Raw genomic sequence first — 19,682 nt, 5'->3', positions numbered from 1 at the left:
GACAAACCCTCAAGTCCATCAGAAGGAGATTCTGGTCGACAGCAACGTCCTCAGATGTCCACTCGTTCCCCCCTGCGCTGTCCGCTTCCTACGCTTACATGACCATGGTCCCAGATCTCAGTGAATCCACCAGTTTACCCTCATCAGAGGGTAACACCATGTATTTTAGTCTCTGGTTCTCTAAGGCGGCCTCTTCTCAGGAGGAGGCCTGTCTTATTGTGCAACACGTGTACCGTCTCCATGGGTTACCACAAGACTTTTGTCACCCTGTTTTGTCTGTTCAGTTAACATGGCCTGACAATGTGGAAAACAGCCTCTAGTCCTCCTTTAAAGACAAGTCACCCTTTGAGTGTCAGATGCAAGCGCACCTTGAACTCCCACTTCCCTGCTGAAAGCAAGCTTACAGTCTGCCTGCTACACCGCAAGCCACCGGCCTATTGAAGCCCAGAAATGACCTGGCTGGCAGCTTGAAAGCTAGAATAACTTCATCGAGGTGTCCAAGCAGCCCCAGTCGTCTTGCGCCCTCTGAAGCTACTCCTAGGAACGGGGACCCAGTCCCGACCACCTGCTCGGCATTCTGGTTCTCTGCTTTTGGGTCCAACCTGAACATTTCTTAAACACTGTGTGTGTGTGTGTGTGTGTGTGTGTGTGTGTGTGTGTGTGTGTGTGTGTGTGTGTGTGTGTGTGTGTGTGTGTGTGTGTGTGTGTGTGTGTGTGTCTGCGTGTTATGCTTTCATAATCATGTTTGGTAAAAAAATATGTTTAAGCCGAACAAGTCATAGTACAATAAAAGTAATTAGCAATACTGTATTAGTATTAGCTGTAATAAAAGTAGGCCTATAGCAATTAATGTTTTCATGGCAACATCTTGAGCAGCCTTTACTGATACATTTATGCTTGCCAATTTGCATGTCCCTGGCATAAACCAGCTCACCGGAAACCAAGGCAGAGAACAATAAATATATAAAACAATACAAAAACACTACAGGGTATCTGGACATTCGCTCCTTGCACTGCATGCATTACCATGATGGATTAAATATGAAACAAAAAAACGGACGTATATATATATTATATACGTCCGTTTTCTGAAGAAATGTCTACAACAAATAATATCAGATACATCCCTAATATAAATATTATTTGAGAATGCATTGGTCTTACAGTGATTGGATTTCTAAAGCCTAAAATCAGAGACTAGGCCATTAGGCTGACTCTATCAGTAGGCATAACAGTGACTTTGTTACAGTGTAAACTTTATGGGCAACTCAACACACAGGAGATCCTCAACATGGCACACAACAGTGTCAACATTCACCGTGGGGCAAATGTGCCGACCTCTCTCGCACCATGGTTGGTCAACAGGTAGGTCTACAGATCAGCTTCAAAATAAAGGAGATGAAGCGAGATTATATGATATATTGAAAAATTAAAAACCTTATTTTACTAATTACTCAATATATTTAGGAGGCGGTTTTATATACAAAGTATTAAAGAAACATGCTAAAATACTTCCCGGAAATACGTCATAGAAGTGGAACTGGGTCTTTGGGAGTTTCGCGCGCGTTCTCCAAACCTGCTTGTCTGTCAGACTAACGATATTTTGTTGATATTTGATATTGCTGAACGCTTCGGTGGATGACCAGAACCTCTCATCTTAAAATGACATCTGCAGACTATGAACCGGCTTCTTTACCCGATTTGTTGCCACTCTACTACCGACGACTGTTTCCTTTCTCTCAGTATTATCGTTGGCTGAATTATGGAGGAGGTAAGTGTCCGTAACCACCACTCTGAAGTATTCGGCTTCCGACCTCTCTTTTTTTTTTACAATGATGGTGATTTATCAGTCTATACCTAATCCAGCCATTTTATATTTTAGTTCAGAAGAACTACTTTCAGCATCGAGAGTTCTCGTTCACATTGAAAGATGACATCTACGTCCGCTACCAATCCTTCAATACGCAGAGTGAGCTGGAGAAAGAGATGCAGAAGATGAACCCCTACAAGATTGACATAGGCGCAGTATACAGTCACAGGGTAGGATGCTTAATAATTGAGAATGACATGTTCCTCAACCACAGTGTACCTGTCCTTTCACTAGATTCACTATTTCACCACATTCACTCCATGCTGTGTTGTGTTTACTTTCTCACCCGTATCAAGCCCAATCAACACAACACGGTGAAGTCTGGGACCTTCCAAGCTCTGGAGAAGGAGTTGGTGTTTGATATTGATATGACTGACTATGATGACGTGCGGAGTTGCTGCAGGTAAACTATTCTGCATGGACAAGTTCAACTGCTATGAGGCAGGTAGAATTTATAGAATTAATCTAAATGAATTTATAGAGGTCGAATTGATCTAAATGTGTATATTGATGCACACCAGTGCCTCTTACTACCAGTTCAGTGAAATCTACAGCTGATATAGTTCAAAACAAAAGCAGGACTTTGAGTTTGCACAATAATGTAGAGTCTTGGAAGAATAGGTAGAATTTAAGTTGAACAAAACACAATGACAATGTTGTGGTTCTAGTGCGGCTGACATTTGCCCCAAGTGCTGGACCCTGATGACAATTGCCATCCGTATCCTGGACCGAGCTCTTCGGGGTGAGTTTTTAAAGGAGCTTCACTTATTCACTTTATCAAAACAATTCTTTGCACTTATGGGGCAAGATGGGAAATTTGTGTTTCTCTTCATTAACCTTTAAGAGGACTTTGGATTCCGACACCTTCTGTGGGTGTACTCTGGAAGGAGAGGAGTGCATTGTTGGGTGTGTGACGAGGCAGCAAGGAAGCTGTCTGTAGCGGCCCGCTCCGCTACTGCCGAATACCTCAGCCTGGTGAAGGTACTATAACAATTGACCAAACTTTTAATCTTGAACAAACCCTTTTATTCTGACAACTGGGTCCATGTTTTTAAATTGATTTAAATTGTTAATTCCATTCATGAGCTTTGAGTCTGTTTTTAGTACATCAGGAGATACCGGAGAACAAGTGGAAAGCACTTTGTTTCAGGCATAACATTATGTGGATGACCTGTCACTAACTTTACAGGAGCAGATAATCTATGAGCCTATCCATTTTTTAAATTTCTTAGGGCTAATTGTTTCAACAAATTGTTAAAGTATTTGTGAAAAATACTGATGCACATACCTTACATACTGTAGGTTGTGGTACTAACCATGCATTGATCATTTGGGGCATTTGTCTTGTCTGTACAGGGAGGGGATGAAACTGTTCGGAAAGTAGTCTTGTCAGATCCAATTCACCCCTCCATCCGGTGAGATATAACTTTCTCTTCTAAGCACTCACAAATTCTATGCTGTAGTTACCATTTATTTAAATGTAATGCACCTCTGCTAGATTCATTCAAATATATATTTTAGGCAGTTGTTTTCATGTGTATGCAATATATTATTATAATATAAAGTATGCTCTATTTTCTTTTTCATATTTTCTATTTTCGCCAACAGAGATGCTCTGAAAGTGGTAGAGCACTACTTCCCACAGTATGCACTACATGACCAGGCGGTCTTGGGACTCAAGGAATCTGTTGACAAAGTGTTGGCCCTGGTCCCTGAAGATATCCTTTATGATGGAACAGATAGCAGGGAGCCCTTATTGTGAAAGTATAGCGTAAAACCAGGAGTTTTATAAATTGTTTATTTCAGTATTGGGTTTTTGCTTTGTTTTGGGTGGTAATGCTGACGAGTTGAATGAACACTCATCCTCTTTTTTTAGTTTGCACATATACCAGGAAAGTTCTCTTGAAGCATCAGAGTCTAGCCAAACCTTTCTTTAACTCTGCGCTAACATGTTAGAAAGGATTTACACACATACTTTGAGTCTGAGAAGAACCCTGAGAAGCGCTGGGGCCTGCTGAGGGGCTGCGCAACAACCAAACAGGTCAGTAGTCAGGATCACATCAAAAGATCTCCATTATAAAACTGTACACATACAGTCGCAGTTTAATATGCCATTGTCCTATTTGCTTTCCCAGGGCACCCTGAAGAAGGGCCAGCACTTTGAGAAAGAGATCATGCTGCAGTACTGCTACCCTCGGCTCGATGTGAATGTCAGCAAAGGGGTTAACCATTTGTTGAAGAGCCCCTTCAGTGTTCATCCCAAAACGGGTAAGGAAAGATGTTGTAGAGTGGCCCGACACAAGATAGAGTTGTGCAATGAAGTTGCTTTTACCAATAATAACGTGTGGTCTCTCTACTGTGACTAGGGCGCATCTCCGTTCCCATTGACCTTAGGCAATTGGATACGTTTGATCCGTTTGATGTACCCACAATCAGGTAGGCATTCTTCACCTTTGTCTTCAAAATGACAATTCTTCCGACTTTTCTTGGTAGAGTTTACATATGTACAGTATTAATATCTACAGACTGTAGACATTTCTTTCGGATTATTCAACCAAACCAAGGCAATTTGTCTTTTTTTGTTTACTTAATCCGTCTTCATTTTATTACGATTCATGTATGAACCAAATATTACATTTCTGAGCCATTAAGAAGCAATTTTTTGGTATTGGTACTTAATACACTAATTAAACAATTACTTGAATGCCAACTACATTAACTGCGGAATCCACTTATCATTGCAGCACAAATGCATTTAAACATTGGCATTTTCATTGTTTTACTTTTAACTCATTAACACAGATTCACATTCCTCAAATGTATTTCTGACATTGCTGAAAGCTGATCTATTGATACTACGTCTTTATTTTTAAACGTCACGCTAGTCTTATCTGCGCGGAACTGGATCGACCCAGGGTGGGGGAGGAGGAAGAGCAGGTGCCTAAGGAGAAGGACAGTGATATAGATGCAGCGGAGAGACGAAGGATAAGAGGTACAATACAGCATGTTCTACATTTTCTTTGGAATGATTCATGAACACACAAATTGATTTGCTATTATCACTGAATAATTCTAAACAGATTACAAACGGACGAGCCTAGCAAAATACGTGAAGGTTTTGGATCAGTTCCTGGACGGAGTGGCCCTGTCCAACAGAGGAGAACTGCTGAAGAAGAGTGGTGGGTTTGAGACCAAGATGGTGTCGGCACCTGAAGCAAGAGTTATTTTGCATGATGGCGATTGTCTTGTTTTTCATTGTTGTTTTTTATTCTGCAGATCTTCAAAAGGATTTCTGATTGACCCTCACCCATTCGCGTCACCAATAAAATTCCATGCATCTTGTTGTATAGATCATATTTGTTATAAATTGTTTTGTTGCTTTTTTCTACCACATAAATACTGAATACACGTCCTGTATCATTGTTGTTCTTGTTTTACTTGTGGATGGTTTTACGGACATGTGTTTATACACAGCATTCTAACATTGCATTTTTTTTTAAATGTGGTACTGGAACACTTAATGAAATCATACATACAGTAAACCAAAAAAATATCATTGTATTGACAAGATCTCTTTGTTGAAACCTTGTTTAAACAGCTCTTTATCGTGCGGTATTGGACGACTACAACAACTCAACCTAGTATCCTCAAAGCATGTTAATGTTCTGTCTTGGAAATATTAATCGTATAGCTATAATATCAAATGATATACAAATTACAGAAACCTTGTTTTTATAATTGCTAGTCAATTGATAAGGCATTTGTATGCATTCTCCCTGAACCTAGAGATACCTCCCTTCCTCTAATTGAAAGGTATTCAGGTGGTTTGCATTAGCATTGCCACTGTAGCCACAAAGTCTAATACTGGGGCATGCCAATCTACTGACTTATTTTGTTAAGATTCTTTTAACTGTCTTGCTGACATGACTGTCCACTTCCCCCATAGTGTATTACAAATTAACTTTTAATCTTGCCTGCCACGGCTGAATTCAGCCATCACCAAACCTAAACTCTTCACGATGGTCACTCTCTCCCCCTCACCTTTGTTTTGTTACTGCCCACAATGTTTTGTTACTGCCCACAATGAATCATGCACATCCATTGTCTCATTGAATAAATGCTTGGTCAATTGCTGCCTGTATTTTCCCTTGATCATGCTGTAAAATCCAATTATTTAGCTGTCAAGTGTCCTAAAATAAGTTTTAAGTACACAACTCTAACTACTATCATCCAACCATGGTAATAGCCCAATCATTCTCAATTCATTTAGTGCAAACATCTGGTGCATTATGAACTCATTCTGAAATAATTAAGCTATCGCTCTTTGCAACATTCAAAATAAAACATTTCTATTTTCCATCAGGAAGCTGGGGGCCTGTATGGATGTAGTTGGATTTTATTTCCTTTCAAGATTATGTTTATTTGTATTTTAGTTATCAAACAACTTTATTATACATTTCTCTAATGTCCTTGTCATGTGTATTTGTTGGATTCAGTATGTGTAGCTGAGTCGTATTAACTTAAAATTATTTAAAAAAAAAATAGGTTGACCAAAAAAAGTCACATTACAAGACAGGACATTACCGCCCTTGAAGGGTATCGCTTAGCGATGCTAGATTTAAGTAGAATACCGAATAAATTGAAAATAACTCTGTAAGTAATCACAAAAACATATTTCTAAATTGAATTGAATTTTGAAATTGAATTGAAATCAAAGTTAATTCAAGGTTATCTTCTAAACATAATCACAACAAATGGCGTACCTTTAATACAAGCTTTCAATGTGCACAAGAATTTCACCCGGAAAAAGATTGAACTGCTAAACCGGATATTACGGCGAGCGAGGGGTCAACAGTTCTCTCTCACAGCCATCTTGGATATACCATCTGAGTCGGTAAGTGTCTCTGACAACAATCTAATCTAATCTGGTTGTTTAATACATGTTTATGTTTTTCTGATATACGTAACATCTCTCTAATAAATAAAGGCTACCTTCCCATGTAGTTATTTTTGTTTTCCAAGTCACCCATAGTCAGATAGGCTTGTTGTATCGCCGACCATTGGCCCAAAATGGGGGAACATGACTTGAGTTTCCTAGGCATGGAGCCTTGTTCATGACAAGCGTTAAACTTGACCACTACTTACGTTTAATACACGACTGTAGTGTTTAGAAGTCAGTATGTATAATTATGTATTCTCGCTTTAAAATCAGAGGGTAAAGGAGGATCTCAATGCAAGCGAATCTCGCCTCTGTAGATAAGCTAGCGGAGAAGCTAGCGTTCGGTCGGGAACTACAATGAGCTGAAGCATGTGCATTAACTTACATTTTAGGCCTGGCCAACCTTTTACGCAAAACTAAATATCAATCCTACTAGTGAATTGTTCTGCCTATTTTCAAGCAAGTGACATCGTGTATTTCATTGAGTGTAACTCTGCCCTATCAGCTACCATGCCAGGCGAAGCAACAGAAACGGTCCCAGTCACCGAGCAGGAGATGCAGCAGCCTCAAGTTGAGACTGGTTCGTATACAATTTTACAATACGCATGATTCAATTACAACAGTTTTCACTGGGATCCTGGTATACTTCGATTAAACTGGCCTTACGCTCTACATTTGTTTAATCATGTTCACAATCGGAATAGTGTAAAGATTTAAGTGACTTGGCCAAGCAGGCGGGGGGCTGGTTTAACAGGTGATCAGTCTTTAGAATGTCACTAGACCTCCCTCAGTAACACATGGCTGTATCTACCATCATATGTTGCTGGGATGGATATTCTTAACTCAAAGACCACCCAGCTCCGGTCTGGACTAGGCCATTCTACAATTATTTATTTAAGATTTAAAGTTTTTGGGTGTTAATTTTGTACATCTAACTACCTATGGTTACATACATATCACTTGGAAATCATAAACACAAGAGTTAACCAGGATCCCATCTTTGTTTACACACTTGGTGATGTGTGGTGGTTTTGTTCTGACGGCTAGGTTTGCCACATAATGCATGCACGTTTTTGGATTTTAGGGACTAATATGGCATGGTTTGTATTTAACTGGTTTATAACCTATATTATGGGCGTTTAACTATTGTATTTGTCACGATATTAATACTCTTATATTAACAGTGTTTTATGTGAGCTTGTCAACATAACTTTCAATTAAAATAAAAAAAAGAATTTAAGTCATTGAGGCACTGAATGGTAATTGGAGGTTGCTACATGTCCAGTCAATGAAGAATTTTAATTATGGGTGGGATATATTTAGCTGGTAATGGCAGAAATTATGTTTTTATTTTTATAAGTCATAATCAAATGGTTCTAGCATTAAAAATAATTCTCAAAACTTTTTTCTAATGATAAATTGTCAATAAAACAGTTAAAAGTTTAAATTCATTGTTATAATTATACCTCCTAATTCAATACATTGCCTTTTTCAACGGATGTCAATGTTTTGACATTTCTAGGGGAATTCTTTTTTGCTTTTTGATTAGTTCCACTGCGTGTGTTAACAACTTGAAACCGGGCCACAAAGACATCTTGAATCCACTTCATTTGTACACTGCATGGGTTTTGGGACCACACTTGTGTCTACACCCCACTTTTAATACACGGTGAGAAACTGGTTATGCATTCTTCAGCATCCTCACATCCACGATAAGTTGAGCACAATCCCAATGTGTTTGTAAATAACATGTTTGAATGTGCAAGCAAAATGGCTCCTCACACTACTGTGACCGCCCTGTCCCGGGCATCCTCCTGTTCCTCCCTCCTCTATATCAGCGGCAGTGGAGTTCAATACCTCTGCTCTCCCTGAGAAGGCCGTTCCTGTAGGAAACGAGGCACCCCAGCTGCAGAGTTCGGTGCCTTTAGAAGCTTCTGTTGTTCCTAAAAAGATGTCTGAGGATGTTTCTGAGGCCTTTGATCAGTTTAACGGTGCTGCTGCAGTCGAAGTGGCCAAAGATCAGGTTGTAGTGGCTGCTGTTGAGGTAGCCCCTGTTGTACAGCAAGAGACGCCTGCCAACCCTTCAGAGGCTGCTGCTGAACTGCCACCGACTGATGACCCTGTCCCCCTGGCTGAAGCTTCCCCTTCTGCTTCAGGAGAAGAAAAAGGAGCCAATACTGATGAGAGAGTTGACACTCAGGAGACCGCTACAGTGGTAGGCAGTGAGGAGACCGCTACAGTGGTAGGCAGTGAGGAGACCGCTACAGTGGTAGACAGTGAGGAGACGGCTGTAGCAAGTCAGGAGACAGCTGTAGCTGTCGCAACTGAGAGTGAAGCTCTAGAGTTTACTGATGAAATTCTGGCTGAAGTGAAGTGTGCAGCTGAAGTGGTTCCAGTGGATGCTAAACTGTCACCTTCCAAAGACCCAGTTGTAGACAGTGAAGCTGGGAAGTCTAGTGTTGCTATCAAATCTACCGATGACTATGTGGAAGTTGACAGCCGGAAAACTGCTACACAGGACCCCGGAGTAGTGTCCGGTGCTAAGAATGTAGATCTAGCCTCTCAAAAGGAGAACCCAGTTGAGAGAGAACCCTTTGCAGTCAACAATAAGGGCATCCAGTCGAAGCAGTCTAATAATGCAGGCGCATCCCATTCCACCCGACAACTGTCAGGTGGGTTAACATGCATAATATTCTTATCCACACACCTTAACCCTTAAAATCCTATGGAAAAGGCAATATGCTTGGGTTCAACTCTGGTTGAGATTTTAAAAGGGTTGTAAAAGGTTGGTTGTCATTTGGTTGTAGATAAAAGCCTCTTGGTGAAATATTAATTGAAGCAGGCCAGTCCAACAAAATAATAAAAAATTAAACTTGAATGAAGCCACTTAGACTAAAATAAATGACATCAGCATTTGCTCTGAACTAAAGTTATAAAAGAAATATAATTTTAAGAAACTCTAATTGCATGTCCGTTAAGCCATGTCCTGTAGTTTGCTATGCAGTGACATTAAAGTATACACACAGTAGGGCTTGGTTTGTTGGTTGATCAGTGCATCTTCATCTTGAGTGTGTACTGGAGCATTGCGTGAACAGGGTGTGCATTTTGATTGAGTGTGACCGTGTGAAGGGATTATGCCTTGCCCTTTGATGATATAACCCGCATGATAGCATTTACCACCCAAATCACTTTTCAAGAATCAATTTGTTCTATCTAGCAACACCTCCTGCCCAAGCTGCCACCCAGAAACCCAAGGCTGCTGGTGGCAATGTTAAGGCCAAAGGCAAAGATGCTAAGAGTGGGTCGAGTGCCACTGCCCCAAAGGCTGTCCCTGGCAGAAGAAAACGATCCTCAATGTCTGCCTCTTCTGCATCTCCTACTTCCCCAAAGAATACTCCTTCCTCAACCCCACGCTCTCCTGTAGCATCTCCTCTAGCCTCTTCTATTGATTCATCTAAAACCCCAAAGGTTGTTAAGGCTGGTAAACAAGGAAAACCTAAAAAAGGGGAAGCCTTTGTGTCGCCTTCAGTCCCTGCACCTGTGGAATCTAAGGCAGCTCCTGCAGAGATGAAGCCAATAGACCCTAAGCCAGACTCGGTTGAAGTGAAGGCTAAACCTACTCTTGCTCATCCTCAAACGGCCTCACCAAGCCTCACCAAGCCTGCTTCCGCCCCTGTTGCCTTTAAGGTGACCTCAAAGCCTGCAGCATCAGCCCCAGTTTCATTTTCAGATGCTCTTGAGTCCGGCACCTCCAAAGCACTAGTTGAAAATAAAACCGCCCTACCTCAAGCAGCCCCGGTTACTCCAGTAACTGATGAGGATCTCCCACCCCTCATCCCACCAGAAAAGGCAGTCAGTATGCCAGCTGCTCCTCTAGAAGCCGTGAAACCAACACCCGAGGCGGAGGCTGTGACACCTTTACCCAAGGCAGAAGCTGCCAAGCCAGCACCCAAGTTGGAGGCACCCATAGTAAAGGCTACCATGGTGGAGGCCCCCAAGGTAGAGGCTGCCATTCCGGCACTCAAGGTAGAGGCTGCCATTCCGGCACTCAAGGTAGAGGCTGCCATTCCGGCACTCAAGGTAGAGGCTGCCATTCCGGCACTCAAGGTAGAGGCTGCCATTCCGGCACTCAAGGTAGAGGCTGCCATTCCGGCGGCACTCAAGGTAGAGGCTGCCATTCCGGCGGCACCCAAGGTAGAGGCTGCCATTCCGGCGGCACCCAAGGTAGAGGCACCCAAGGTGGAGGCACCCAAGGTGGAGGCACCCAAGGTGGAGGCACCCAAGGTGGAGGCACCCAAGGTGGAGGCACCCAAGGTGGAGGCACCCAAGGTGGAGGCACCCAAGGTGGAGGCACCCAAGGTGGAGGCACCCAAGGTGGAGGCACCCAAGGTAGAGGCACCCAAGGTAGAGGCACCCAAGGTGGAGGCTGCCATTCCGGCCCCCAAGGTGGCAGCACCGAAGGTAGAGGCTGCCATTCCGGCGGCACCCAAGGTAGAGGCTGCCATTCTGGCCCCCAAGGTAGAGGCTAGAAAGGTGGAGGTACCTGAGGTAGAGGCTGCCAAGGTGGCGGATGTCAAGCCAGCTCCAAAGGTAGAGGCACCCAAGGTGGAGGTTGCCAAGCCAACTCCAAAGGTAGAGGCACCCAAGGTGGAGGATGCCAAGCCAGCGCCCAAGGTAGAGGCTCCCAAGGTGGAGGATAACAAGCCAGCGCCCAAGGTAGAGGCTCCCAAGGTGGCGGATGTCAAGCCAGCTCCAAAGGTAGAGGCTGCCAAGGTGGAGGTTGCCAAGCCAGCGCCCAAGGTAGAGGCTCCCAAGGTGGAGGATAACAAGCCAGCGCCCAAGGTAGAGGCTCCCAAGGTGGAGGCACCCAAGGAGAAGAGTCCCATGCCCCGTAAACTTACGTTTGCTGAGGCTGTTGCAAAACCTGTTGTTAAACCTGAAGTTGAGATTATCAGTCAACCCCCTTGTGAATCTGAATCAACCCCAAAATCTGCCCCTTCAACTGCTAAAACCTCAGCCAAGGCGGTGCCTGTGATGAAGAACGACAAGGGTATTTCTGCTTCATCCTGTCCGTCCAATTTATTTGTGGTTGCCTTTTGTAATGGTACAATCTTGATTAGTGGTGGATATATACAAATGTATCTTAAAAACAAAAATATTTGCTCTTGCATTTACCACTGGCCTGTTTCAAAGATAACCTTGATGGGACTAAACACCTTTTGCAATTTTATAATTATATATAAAAGGAACATTCACTGTTCCGCAGTGAAGGTCGCTCCTGTATGGTTCTGTTTTAAGGGTCCTTGTTTGTCCTATTTCGTGCCAGAAAAAGGTGATGTCAGGGTTATTGGGTGGTTGGGAATATAACATGACCACTCATGTAAAAGTGCCTACATTTAAACAAAAAATAGGAAAATGTTATTGCATATCACATCTCTTAATCCCCTTATTTTAACTATGTTAATTACTTTTCCAGGATTGTAATTGTTAGGACAATCATGCAATTGGGATAATGTGAATCCTTTTTCTTTATTAAAGCAAGTTTATTAATTGATGTATATGTGGTGTTATAGGATCTGGCACAGAGTCCGACAGTGATGAGTCGGTACCTGACTTGGAGGAACAGGACTCTGCACAGACACAGACGCAGCAGGCCCAGGTAAGAGCCGTGTTCAATTCACCACAATTACCGAATAAATTAGTTTGACTCTTCTGTGATGAATGACACAGTGACTTTCGTTCTTCTGAGTTTACTGAAGCTAACCTCTGTTCTTAGAAGAGAAACGTATATTAATGTAATTTGTTCATTCAATTGAAAAAAGGTCCTTCATAGACTGATTGAATGTCTTCCAACAGCTTGCAGCTGCTGCCGAAATTGACGAAGAACCAGTCAGCAAAGCCAAACAGAGCCGCAGTGAAAAGAAAGCACGAAAGGTAGGCTAACTTTTGTGTGGCTCCTCAGTTATTCTTTTATGACCGTTTCTATGACACTTATCTATCCTGTATGTTTGAGTGAATTTATAACAAATGTTGTTTCTGCAGGCAATGTCAAAGCTTGGTCTGAGGCAGGTAACTGGTGTCACCAGAGTCACCATTCGCAAGTCCAAGAACATCTTGTTTGTCATTACCAAACCAGACGTTTACAAGAGTCCTGCATCAGACACCTACATCGTCTTCGGTGAAGCTAAGGTATTTAACCATCAGTCTCTATTCTTGTGTAACCATTCCTTTTGTAAACAATATTATAGTGCCCTATGAATCAGTGTGGATAAACGTGAAGCCAATATTTTATTGCGGAAGGATGAGATATTGATATTCGTGTTCCTCTTCAATAGATTGAGGATCTCTCTCAACAAGCTCAGCTGGCCGCTGCTGAAAAGTTCAAGGTACAGGGAGAAGCTGTTTCAAACATCCAGGAGAACACACAGACGCCAACAGTACAGGAGGAGAGTGAAGAGGAAGAGGTAAAAATATTGTCAAACGACAATGATTTGTATGCTAGAGTATGGCATATTACCTGTTTACTAAACTATGTATTTTGTTAAGGTTGACGAGACTGGCGTGGAGGTCAAGGACATTGAACTTGTCATGTCGCAAGCCAACGTCTCTCGGGCTAAGGCTGTACGGGCCCTGAAAAACAACAACAACGACATTGTCAATGCTATTATGGTATGATATCCAAACACTTCAAATGTTGTATTCAGAGTTCCCTTTGTATGATGATTGATACAGTGACTTTCGTTCTTCTGAGTTTACTGAAGCCATATTCTGTTCTGAAAAATGGAACAATTCTCTTTGCTTGGCTATTAAATATTTTTGCACTTATCCTAACACATCTTTTTGTCTTTGCAGGAGTTGACAATGTAATCGGAACGCTCGGGGCAAAGTGGTCAATAAAGGTTGCTGATTTACTCTACACTTGTTTGTACAATTTATACCCAAGATGGAAATAAAGTTGTGGCTTGATAAAATGAAACTGCTGTCTCTGGTCTTGATAAAAAAAAAAACAGGGAACATTTGAAATGCTTGTGATTAAGAAGGATCTTAATAATTTTGCCGATATTACATTATTTACACAATAAATTAATTGAATAACTAACTAATGGCATACAGAGGGATATTTGGGATGAGATCCAATTTCTAAATAACAAATATGAATACAGTATTTGAAACGAGATATAAAATGTAGCCATGTGTATTAAGATTAGACAGAAATCTCAAAGCTGATATTGAGTCTGGTAGTTCACTAGGATAAACATACAGGCAAATCAATTTACTTTGATATAAATATACCGTTTTCACGCCTGAAGTGGTAACTACGCTTAAAAGGCAGCTTGGAAATAAAGCCATGTGCTTCCTACATTTGACCAGCAGCTGTCGGTGAAGTCGAGAGTCGTACTTGAGGATAGGTTATTCTAGAAACCTCTGGTACCCGGAAGCTGCGTCAGTATCGTCATTCTCGTCAGGCGATACGCAAATGATTTCGGAGTCCAGTCATTGGAGCCGTTGCCGTGTGAACACATTGTTAATTTTGCTTTTATAGCATTGCTGTCCAAATAATACCAGCTACTCCGTGAAGACTATCGACGCTAGGACAACATGTAAGTTTTGCACATGTAACCAGTATATGCCCACAGACTGGCTGTTCGCGGCGGCCATGTAGTAGAAGTAGGATCCAGCTAACATCCATTCAACAACATGCTCTGTCGAAGGCGGGATGTTTGGCCTTACTCCGAGTTGTAACAAGCGCTAGACTCGAGTTTTGGCTTTAGCCGTCGCTACAGTGCACACAAGGGCTTCATCACTAACTTTTATAGAAATAATGTATGGCTTTATGTGCTATTCGAGATGTCTTGTCCAAATGGCACGAGTCATGTGCACCGCATGGCTTAACGCTAGCTAAGTGGCGCTAACGTAGTGCTGCTAGCGTCGTTAGCCTTGGATAGCTTTGGGTTAAGCTTCTTTCATTCGAAATGATATTGCAATATTTTAAGATTCCTTTTTTTTTTTTTAAATGCTCACTGCTATTTGTGTGCTCAAATAATTTGCGTTTGCAGATAATACGATCAAGTGGATTCATTGGCTTACACGGTCCACGATATAATGATTCAGTATAAATTAGATTAGTTGGTCAGTATTGGTCTACGTTTCGCTGTACTGCTTTACTGTTCCTTCCTTAGATTTGAACGTCATGTAATTGCTCTTTTTGGTGGTCATTATTTGACAAGTGTATTTCGTGACTAGATCTTAAGCTATTCTATGTGCACTAGGCCTGTGTGCGGTCTGTGATCATGCCACAAGGCTGAACAATTGGCACAATGATGTGAGGTCTTACAATTCAATTTATCTCATGAAATATTAGAAAATATTAACTAATTTGTAAGGGTAATTAATTTAGTTATATTTTGACTCTTTTACATCGAGTCATGACATTCGATCACTCTGGTAACTAGATGCTCAATGGCAACCTGATACATATGCCTTTTGATGCTAATCAGTTATATGGAGACTAGCCCTAATGCCTGTTGCAGTTGGGTTTGTATCATTCATCTTTTAGTTACTTCTAAATTTGACCTTTTCCTATATGCTGATTATTCCAGTATTATTCCCTCATCAAAGCTTGTAACTGGTATAAATGTATAGATATGTATACAGCATTGTATATCCAAGTTACCTCTTTTGAAGGCTGATTTGAGTGATTCTCTTTTTAAAGGATTCCAGCATCCGCAAAGTGGTACGACAGACGGGATGCTGTTTACATAGAGTTCTGCGTGGCAGACAGCAAGGATGTCAAGGTCAACTTTGATAAAACAAAGTTTGGATTTACGTGAGTTCTAATACAATGAAAAATTGAGCTTTCTACATTTTATTTGTTTGAACGGACATAATGTATGCCTTTTTCTTTTCTTATTTTCAGTTGTATCGGAGGAACTGACAATGTCAAACATGAAAATGAAGTTGACCTCTTCGAAGCCATTGATCAAAGTGTAAGTTATTACGTTCGGTTAACTCTTGAGACTAAGGGAATGAATACTGTCCAATAATTATTTTTCTGCCTAACAAACCATTAAACCCAGTCCATTACACTTTCTATTCATATTCAACACATACAGAAACCTATCCCTATCCAATTTCCGAACATGTATCCGAACATAAATTTTCTGCCATTCATAATTGTGGTTGACTCTTCTGTGATGATTGACACAGTGACTTTCGTTCTTCTGAGTTTACTGAAGCCAACCTCTGTTCTGAGAAGAGCAACATAAAAAGTTTTTTTTTTTCTTTTCTTTGCATGAAATGAGCTGGTGGGCTCGGGCTGTTGCCGTCATTTGGTGTCATTTTGTAAAAGTAGATCATTGTACATTTCAAATATTATTATATATTTCTTCTTCTGCCTGTAACAGGAATCCAAACAGAAACGCACAGACCGCTCAGTGTTGTGCTGTTTACGGAAAGCGGAGCCAGGGAAGGCATGGCCCAGGCTAACAAAAGAGAAAGCTAAGGTCAGCACTACATCATTCGTACTTAATTTCCCCTCCCAATTCTGCTGGTAACATGCTAAAATAAACCTCAATGTTTTTTTCAACAGCTCACTTGGCTCAGCGTTGATTTCAACAACTGGAAAGACTGGGAGGATGACTCAGATGAGGAGATGGGCAACTTTGACCAATTCTCAGATGTAAGCTAAGAAATCTAATTTCAAAGATATCATGTAGTACAAGTATATGATATCTAATGATATCCAATGAAAGGGTACTTCCTTAAGGTTCTAGGGGACAGTCTTAGAACTAGGAAACCCAGATAGGGAGATGGCTACAAATTGCAGACAAAACTTTTTGCCTTGACATTATTGCAGGAAAGAAAATGGGTATGCTTGCATGCTATTCGTTATGTTATGCCATTGTATGATGCCGTGTAATTAAATAAGTCTGCAGCAGAGCCCTAATGGATTCAGTAATGATTCTAAAACCTTGGCTGCTGGAGGGGGCCACGGCAATGTTTCCCCATTGGCCAGTCATTAATTAATATTTTGGTTTTCTTTGCGGCTGTTAACATCTTGTGCACCAGCTTTCCTTAAACAATTATTTTTCTGCCAAAAAAAAACATTAAACCCAGTCAATTACACTTTCTATTCATATTCAACGCATGCAGAATCCTAGCCATGTCCTTCAAATTTCCGAATATATATATATATATATATATAAAATTGTTCACTCTTCTGTGATGATTGACACAGTGACTTTCGTTCTTCTGAGTTTACTGAAGCCAACCTCTGTTCTGAGAAGAGCAACAAATGAATGTCATTTTTTTTTTTGTTTAAAAAAACATGAAATTAGATGGTTGGCTACATTTCAAATAAAACCATTTTTTTTAAAAAACAACTGTTAAACTAACTACACAACTGCTCAAGTCGTCTACATTATCCAGAACCGTAGATTTGTTACTTTATTTTCTTTCTTTCAGATGATGAACAACATGGGAGGTGAGGATGACCTACCTGATCTAGATGGAGCAGCAGAAGATGTAAGATGTTTTCCTCTTTTATATGGACCTTATCTGTTAAAGTATAGACTGTAAAAGATTGGATAGTGGACAGTGGATATAAGCTATCGTTTTAAATAGTATGGTACACAAGCTGCCTTAACATTGTTTAACGCCTCACTTTTGTTCTATAACAGGAGGACTCTGCGGATAGTGATGATGAAAGTGAGTTCCATTTCTATTAAACCAGTGCAGAATCACTGGGATTCACATGGATGGTTATTTTTTATATCGAACTGTTCTAATGTGCTAATTACTTTATTTCTTCTTCTAGAAATGCCAGACTTGGAATAGAAGACTTGAAACCCTGAATGGAGAGGCAAGGAGAGAAAGCAGGGGGATTCATTAAACTGTATATCTTGAAATATGAAGGCAGTGACAAAGCTGTACACATGAGTTGGTAGCCATATTTAAATCCATAGCCTCAACTCCAATACATTACCATCAGTCCACTGAAGGTTGTTATGCATTGTATTGTACAGAGCAGATATCTCCACTTCCATTTATAGTACTGCGTTTTTGGGGTATCCTGTTTTGCCGTTAATTACAGCTAAGCACATGTTTTCGTAAAAAAAAAAAAAAGACCATAGTTGTCCTCAACTGAGCAATACATGTCAGGATATTTACAAATTGGTTTGTGATGTGGAAAAAGGCTTACTAACGATACAAGGTTTTGAGTTTCAGTCTAGTAAATCTTCTCAAATTACTTTGGAAGGCACAACCCCAGACCTTGGTTGGAATAAATGTAATTTCTGATTCGGTTATTTAAAGTTCTTCATGTGGCATGTATTCAATATCAAGGGACCTATCAAGTGTCTGTAGCTTAGTGCTCCAGCCTACATATTTTCTCCCGTGTCTTATCTGCTTGTGGTCTTTTGTAAAATTGGAACATTCTGTCTGTAACTCCACTTAAACAAACGAAAAACTGCATATTCTTAATTATAACGTAACAGTTACTCGAATATACTTTTAACCATCCCGTACATTTTGTTATCTTTAGCAGCAGACTCCACCTCCGCCTAACATTCTCACTTAAGTCTTCATAAGAAAGGTAACATGCTGTTTTCAGACCGAGGCAGGCATGGAAGACATCCAGTTTTCTTCTACCCTCAAGTTTATTTTCCAAGTTAAACTAGAATAGATCCTCCCTTGGTGGTCATGTTTGTGTTGAAATGAAATGGCTCTGTGTAATGACCAAATTATATTTGCACTGTCAAAATGATGGGGGAGACAATTGAGCATGCCGGTAGTTGTGTATTTCAACTGGTGGTTGGGTATTTCAACCTAGTTATCACAGGCTGGTTAATCACCAACTTCGGTTATTGTTAAATTACAGTGGAACCGTTTTTTTATTTGTCTACATCTTTCTAATAAACTGTCTAAATCATTATGTTAAAGGTGTGCTCTTATATTTTCTTTCAGTGTGGCATATTCAATTTCCAGTCAACTTAAAAAAATAAATAATTATAATACCCTGATGGTGTCATCACCTATTAAATACTTTGGGGAAAGTAAATAATCGTATTTTATCGTTTATTTAGTAAACCAAATGACTGGAGGATCATCCCTCCGAACTGCTTGATGTGCGTATTAGCATACTTCATACTTAGGCCTGATCATCCGCTGTCATTTGTGTCTTCAAGTTCCTGTTTATCTATAGGGGCGTATCAAAGTAAAAGCCTGGCTCGAATCTAACCACTACTGTGCGAAAAAGGCTGTCAATGTTTTATTTGTACATAGTTTTAATTGGTTGGTTGTATTTTTAAGTAATCCTTATATTTTGCATTTTGGGGACTATTCCCAACTGATTAAATGAATAGTAGCTATCAAAATAATATATAAAGGTCGATCATACAGGTTAAATGATACAGGTGATAATGACCTTATCTTCCATGGATACTCGTTATTTATTCACAAAGGCTAAACATCAGGTGAGCGTTTTTTTTTTAAAATATATATATTTTCTAAGAAACGATACGTCCAGGTGATACTGGATAGCAAAATGAAAAGCCCTGGGACGTTATGGAATAAATGCAACATATCTCCTTATGTTGCATTTTTATATTTATTAATATATATTTTGCAGTAAAATATTAAGAGCGCAAACGTTTACTAAAGCACAGTACATGTTCTCTTCCACCCCTACATTAATTTTTTTATTGCTATTACTTATTTGTTTAATCCGCAAAAAACGATATCAAATTGGTATATTTTCAAATCCTTACTCATCTGAAGGAAGTTTGTAAAAAGCGAATTAATGTATCAGCCAAGCAGTCAGGCATCAGACTTCTGAAGTTGGGGATATGTCCTCTTGTTAATGTCCCTGTAGTG

The 19,682-nt window shown here is 40.5% G+C and overlaps 3 protein-coding genes and 4 non-coding genes across 57 annotated transcripts; all 7 read left to right on the top strand.

Moving 5' to 3' along the window:
• The first annotated feature begins 1,529 nt into the window (after window positions 1-1,529).
• Window positions 1,530-5,285, top strand: prim1 (DNA primase subunit 1). Its single transcript, XM_060035952.1, has 13 exons — window positions 1,530-1,771; window positions 1,883-2,040; window positions 2,167-2,273; window positions 2,539-2,612; window positions 2,715-2,851; window positions 3,227-3,285; window positions 3,479-3,590; window positions 3,822-3,911; window positions 4,006-4,138; window positions 4,237-4,306; window positions 4,756-4,862; window positions 4,951-5,049; window positions 5,147-5,285. The coding sequence occupies exons 1-13, from the start codon at window positions 1,639-1,641 to the stop codon at window positions 5,164-5,166; spliced, it is 1,299 nt and encodes a 432-aa protein (XP_059891935.1). The 5' UTR covers window positions 1,530-1,638; the 3' UTR covers window positions 5,167-5,285.
• A 1,349-nt stretch (window positions 5,286-6,634) lies between these two features.
• On the top strand, window positions 6,635-13,785 carry naca (nascent polypeptide associated complex subunit alpha). Of its 50 annotated transcripts, none has more exons than XM_060075682.1 (11): window positions 7,315-7,389; window positions 10,027-10,889; window positions 10,944-11,003; window positions 11,229-11,255; window positions 11,328-11,859; window positions 12,383-12,468; window positions 12,666-12,743; window positions 12,852-12,998; window positions 13,145-13,273; window positions 13,356-13,478; window positions 13,662-13,785. In XM_060075682.1, exons 1-11 carry the CDS (start codon window positions 7,320-7,322, stop codon window positions 13,674-13,676), a joined length of 2,130 nt encoding a protein of 709 aa, XP_059931665.1. In that variant the 5' UTR covers window positions 7,315-7,319; the 3' UTR covers window positions 13,677-13,785. The 50 variants fall into 50 exon arrangements, with proteins under 50 accessions (XP_059891795.1, XP_059891860.1, XP_059891715.1 ...); XM_060075314.1 differs by having other exon boundaries at window positions 11,301-11,859; XM_060075163.1 differs by having other exon boundaries at window positions 11,199-11,255.
• Window positions 12,518-12,589, top strand: LOC132467800 (small nucleolar RNA SNORD59). Its single transcript, XR_009528084.1, has one exon. It is a non-coding gene; the product is annotated as a small nucleolar RNA SNORD59 (small nucleolar RNA).
• Window positions 13,520-13,591, top strand: LOC132467805 (small nucleolar RNA SNORD59). The gene has a single exon (XR_009528085.1). It is a non-coding gene; the product is annotated as a small nucleolar RNA SNORD59 (small nucleolar RNA).
• A 398-nt stretch (window positions 13,786-14,183) lies between the features above and the next one.
• ptges3b (prostaglandin E synthase 3b (cytosolic)) lies at window positions 14,184-18,748 on the top strand. Of its 2 annotated transcripts, none has more exons than XM_060036003.1 (8): window positions 14,184-14,410; window positions 15,523-15,636; window positions 15,727-15,796; window positions 16,214-16,312; window positions 16,399-16,488; window positions 17,274-17,333; window positions 17,489-17,516; window positions 17,626-18,748. In XM_060036003.1, coding segments are annotated over exons 1-8 (483 nt in total). In that variant the 5' UTR covers window positions 14,184-14,408; the 3' UTR covers window positions 17,646-18,748. The 2 variants fall into 2 exon arrangements, with proteins under 2 accessions (XP_059891986.1, XP_059892065.1); XM_060036082.1 differs by having other exon boundaries at window positions 14,242-14,410; window positions 17,277-17,333.
• LOC132467794 (small nucleolar RNA SNORD59) lies at window positions 15,995-16,066 on the top strand. The gene has a single exon (XR_009528081.1). It is a non-coding gene; the product is annotated as a small nucleolar RNA SNORD59 (small nucleolar RNA).
• LOC132467787 (small nucleolar RNA SNORD59) lies at window positions 17,025-17,096 on the top strand. Its single transcript, XR_009528078.1, has one exon. It is a non-coding gene; the product is annotated as a small nucleolar RNA SNORD59 (small nucleolar RNA).
• Window positions 18,749-19,682: the final 934 nt, after the last annotated feature.

The sequence above is a fragment of the Gadus macrocephalus genome, chromosome 1 (genome assembly GCF_031168955.1).
Source record: "Gadus macrocephalus chromosome 1, ASM3116895v1".
In the NCBI taxonomy this organism is placed as follows: Eukaryota; Metazoa; Chordata; class Actinopteri; order Gadiformes; family Gadidae; genus Gadus; species Gadus macrocephalus.
Note: the sequence above shows the minus strand (reverse complement) of the source record. Positions and strands in the feature narration are given on the sequence as shown.

Bases quoted from the DNA above. Each gene is read 5' to 3' on its own strand.
- prim1 (XM_060035952.1), top strand. From the start codon at position 1,639: ATGACCAGAACCTCTCATCTTAAAATGACATCTGCAGACTATGAACCG. The intron at 4,307-4,755 runs GTAGGCATTCTT...ACGTCACGCTAG, and splicing joins TTTGATGTACCCACAATCAG to TCTTATCTGCGCGGAACTGG. The intron at 4,863-4,950 runs GTACAATACAGC...AATTCTAAACAG, and splicing joins GGAGAGACGAAGGATAAGAG to ATTACAAACGGACGAGCCTA.
- naca (XM_060074145.1), top strand. From the start codon at position 7,320: ATGCCAGGCGAAGCAACAGAAACGGTCCCAGTCACCGAGCAGGAGATG. The intron at 12,469-12,665 runs GTAAGAGCCGTG...GTCTTCCAACAG, and splicing joins CACAGACGCAGCAGGCCCAG to CTTGCAGCTGCTGCCGAAAT. The intron at 12,744-12,851 runs GTAGGCTAACTT...TTGTTTCTGCAG, and splicing joins GTGAAAAGAAAGCACGAAAG to GCAATGTCAAAGCTTGGTCT.
- ptges3b (XM_060036003.1), top strand. The intron at 15,637-15,726 runs GTGAGTTCTAAT...TCTTATTTTCAG, and splicing joins AAAACAAAGTTTGGATTTAC to TTGTATCGGAGGAACTGACA. The intron at 16,489-17,273 runs GTAAGCTAAGAA...TCTTTCTTTCAG, and splicing joins ACTTTGACCAATTCTCAGAT to ATGATGAACAACATGGGAGG.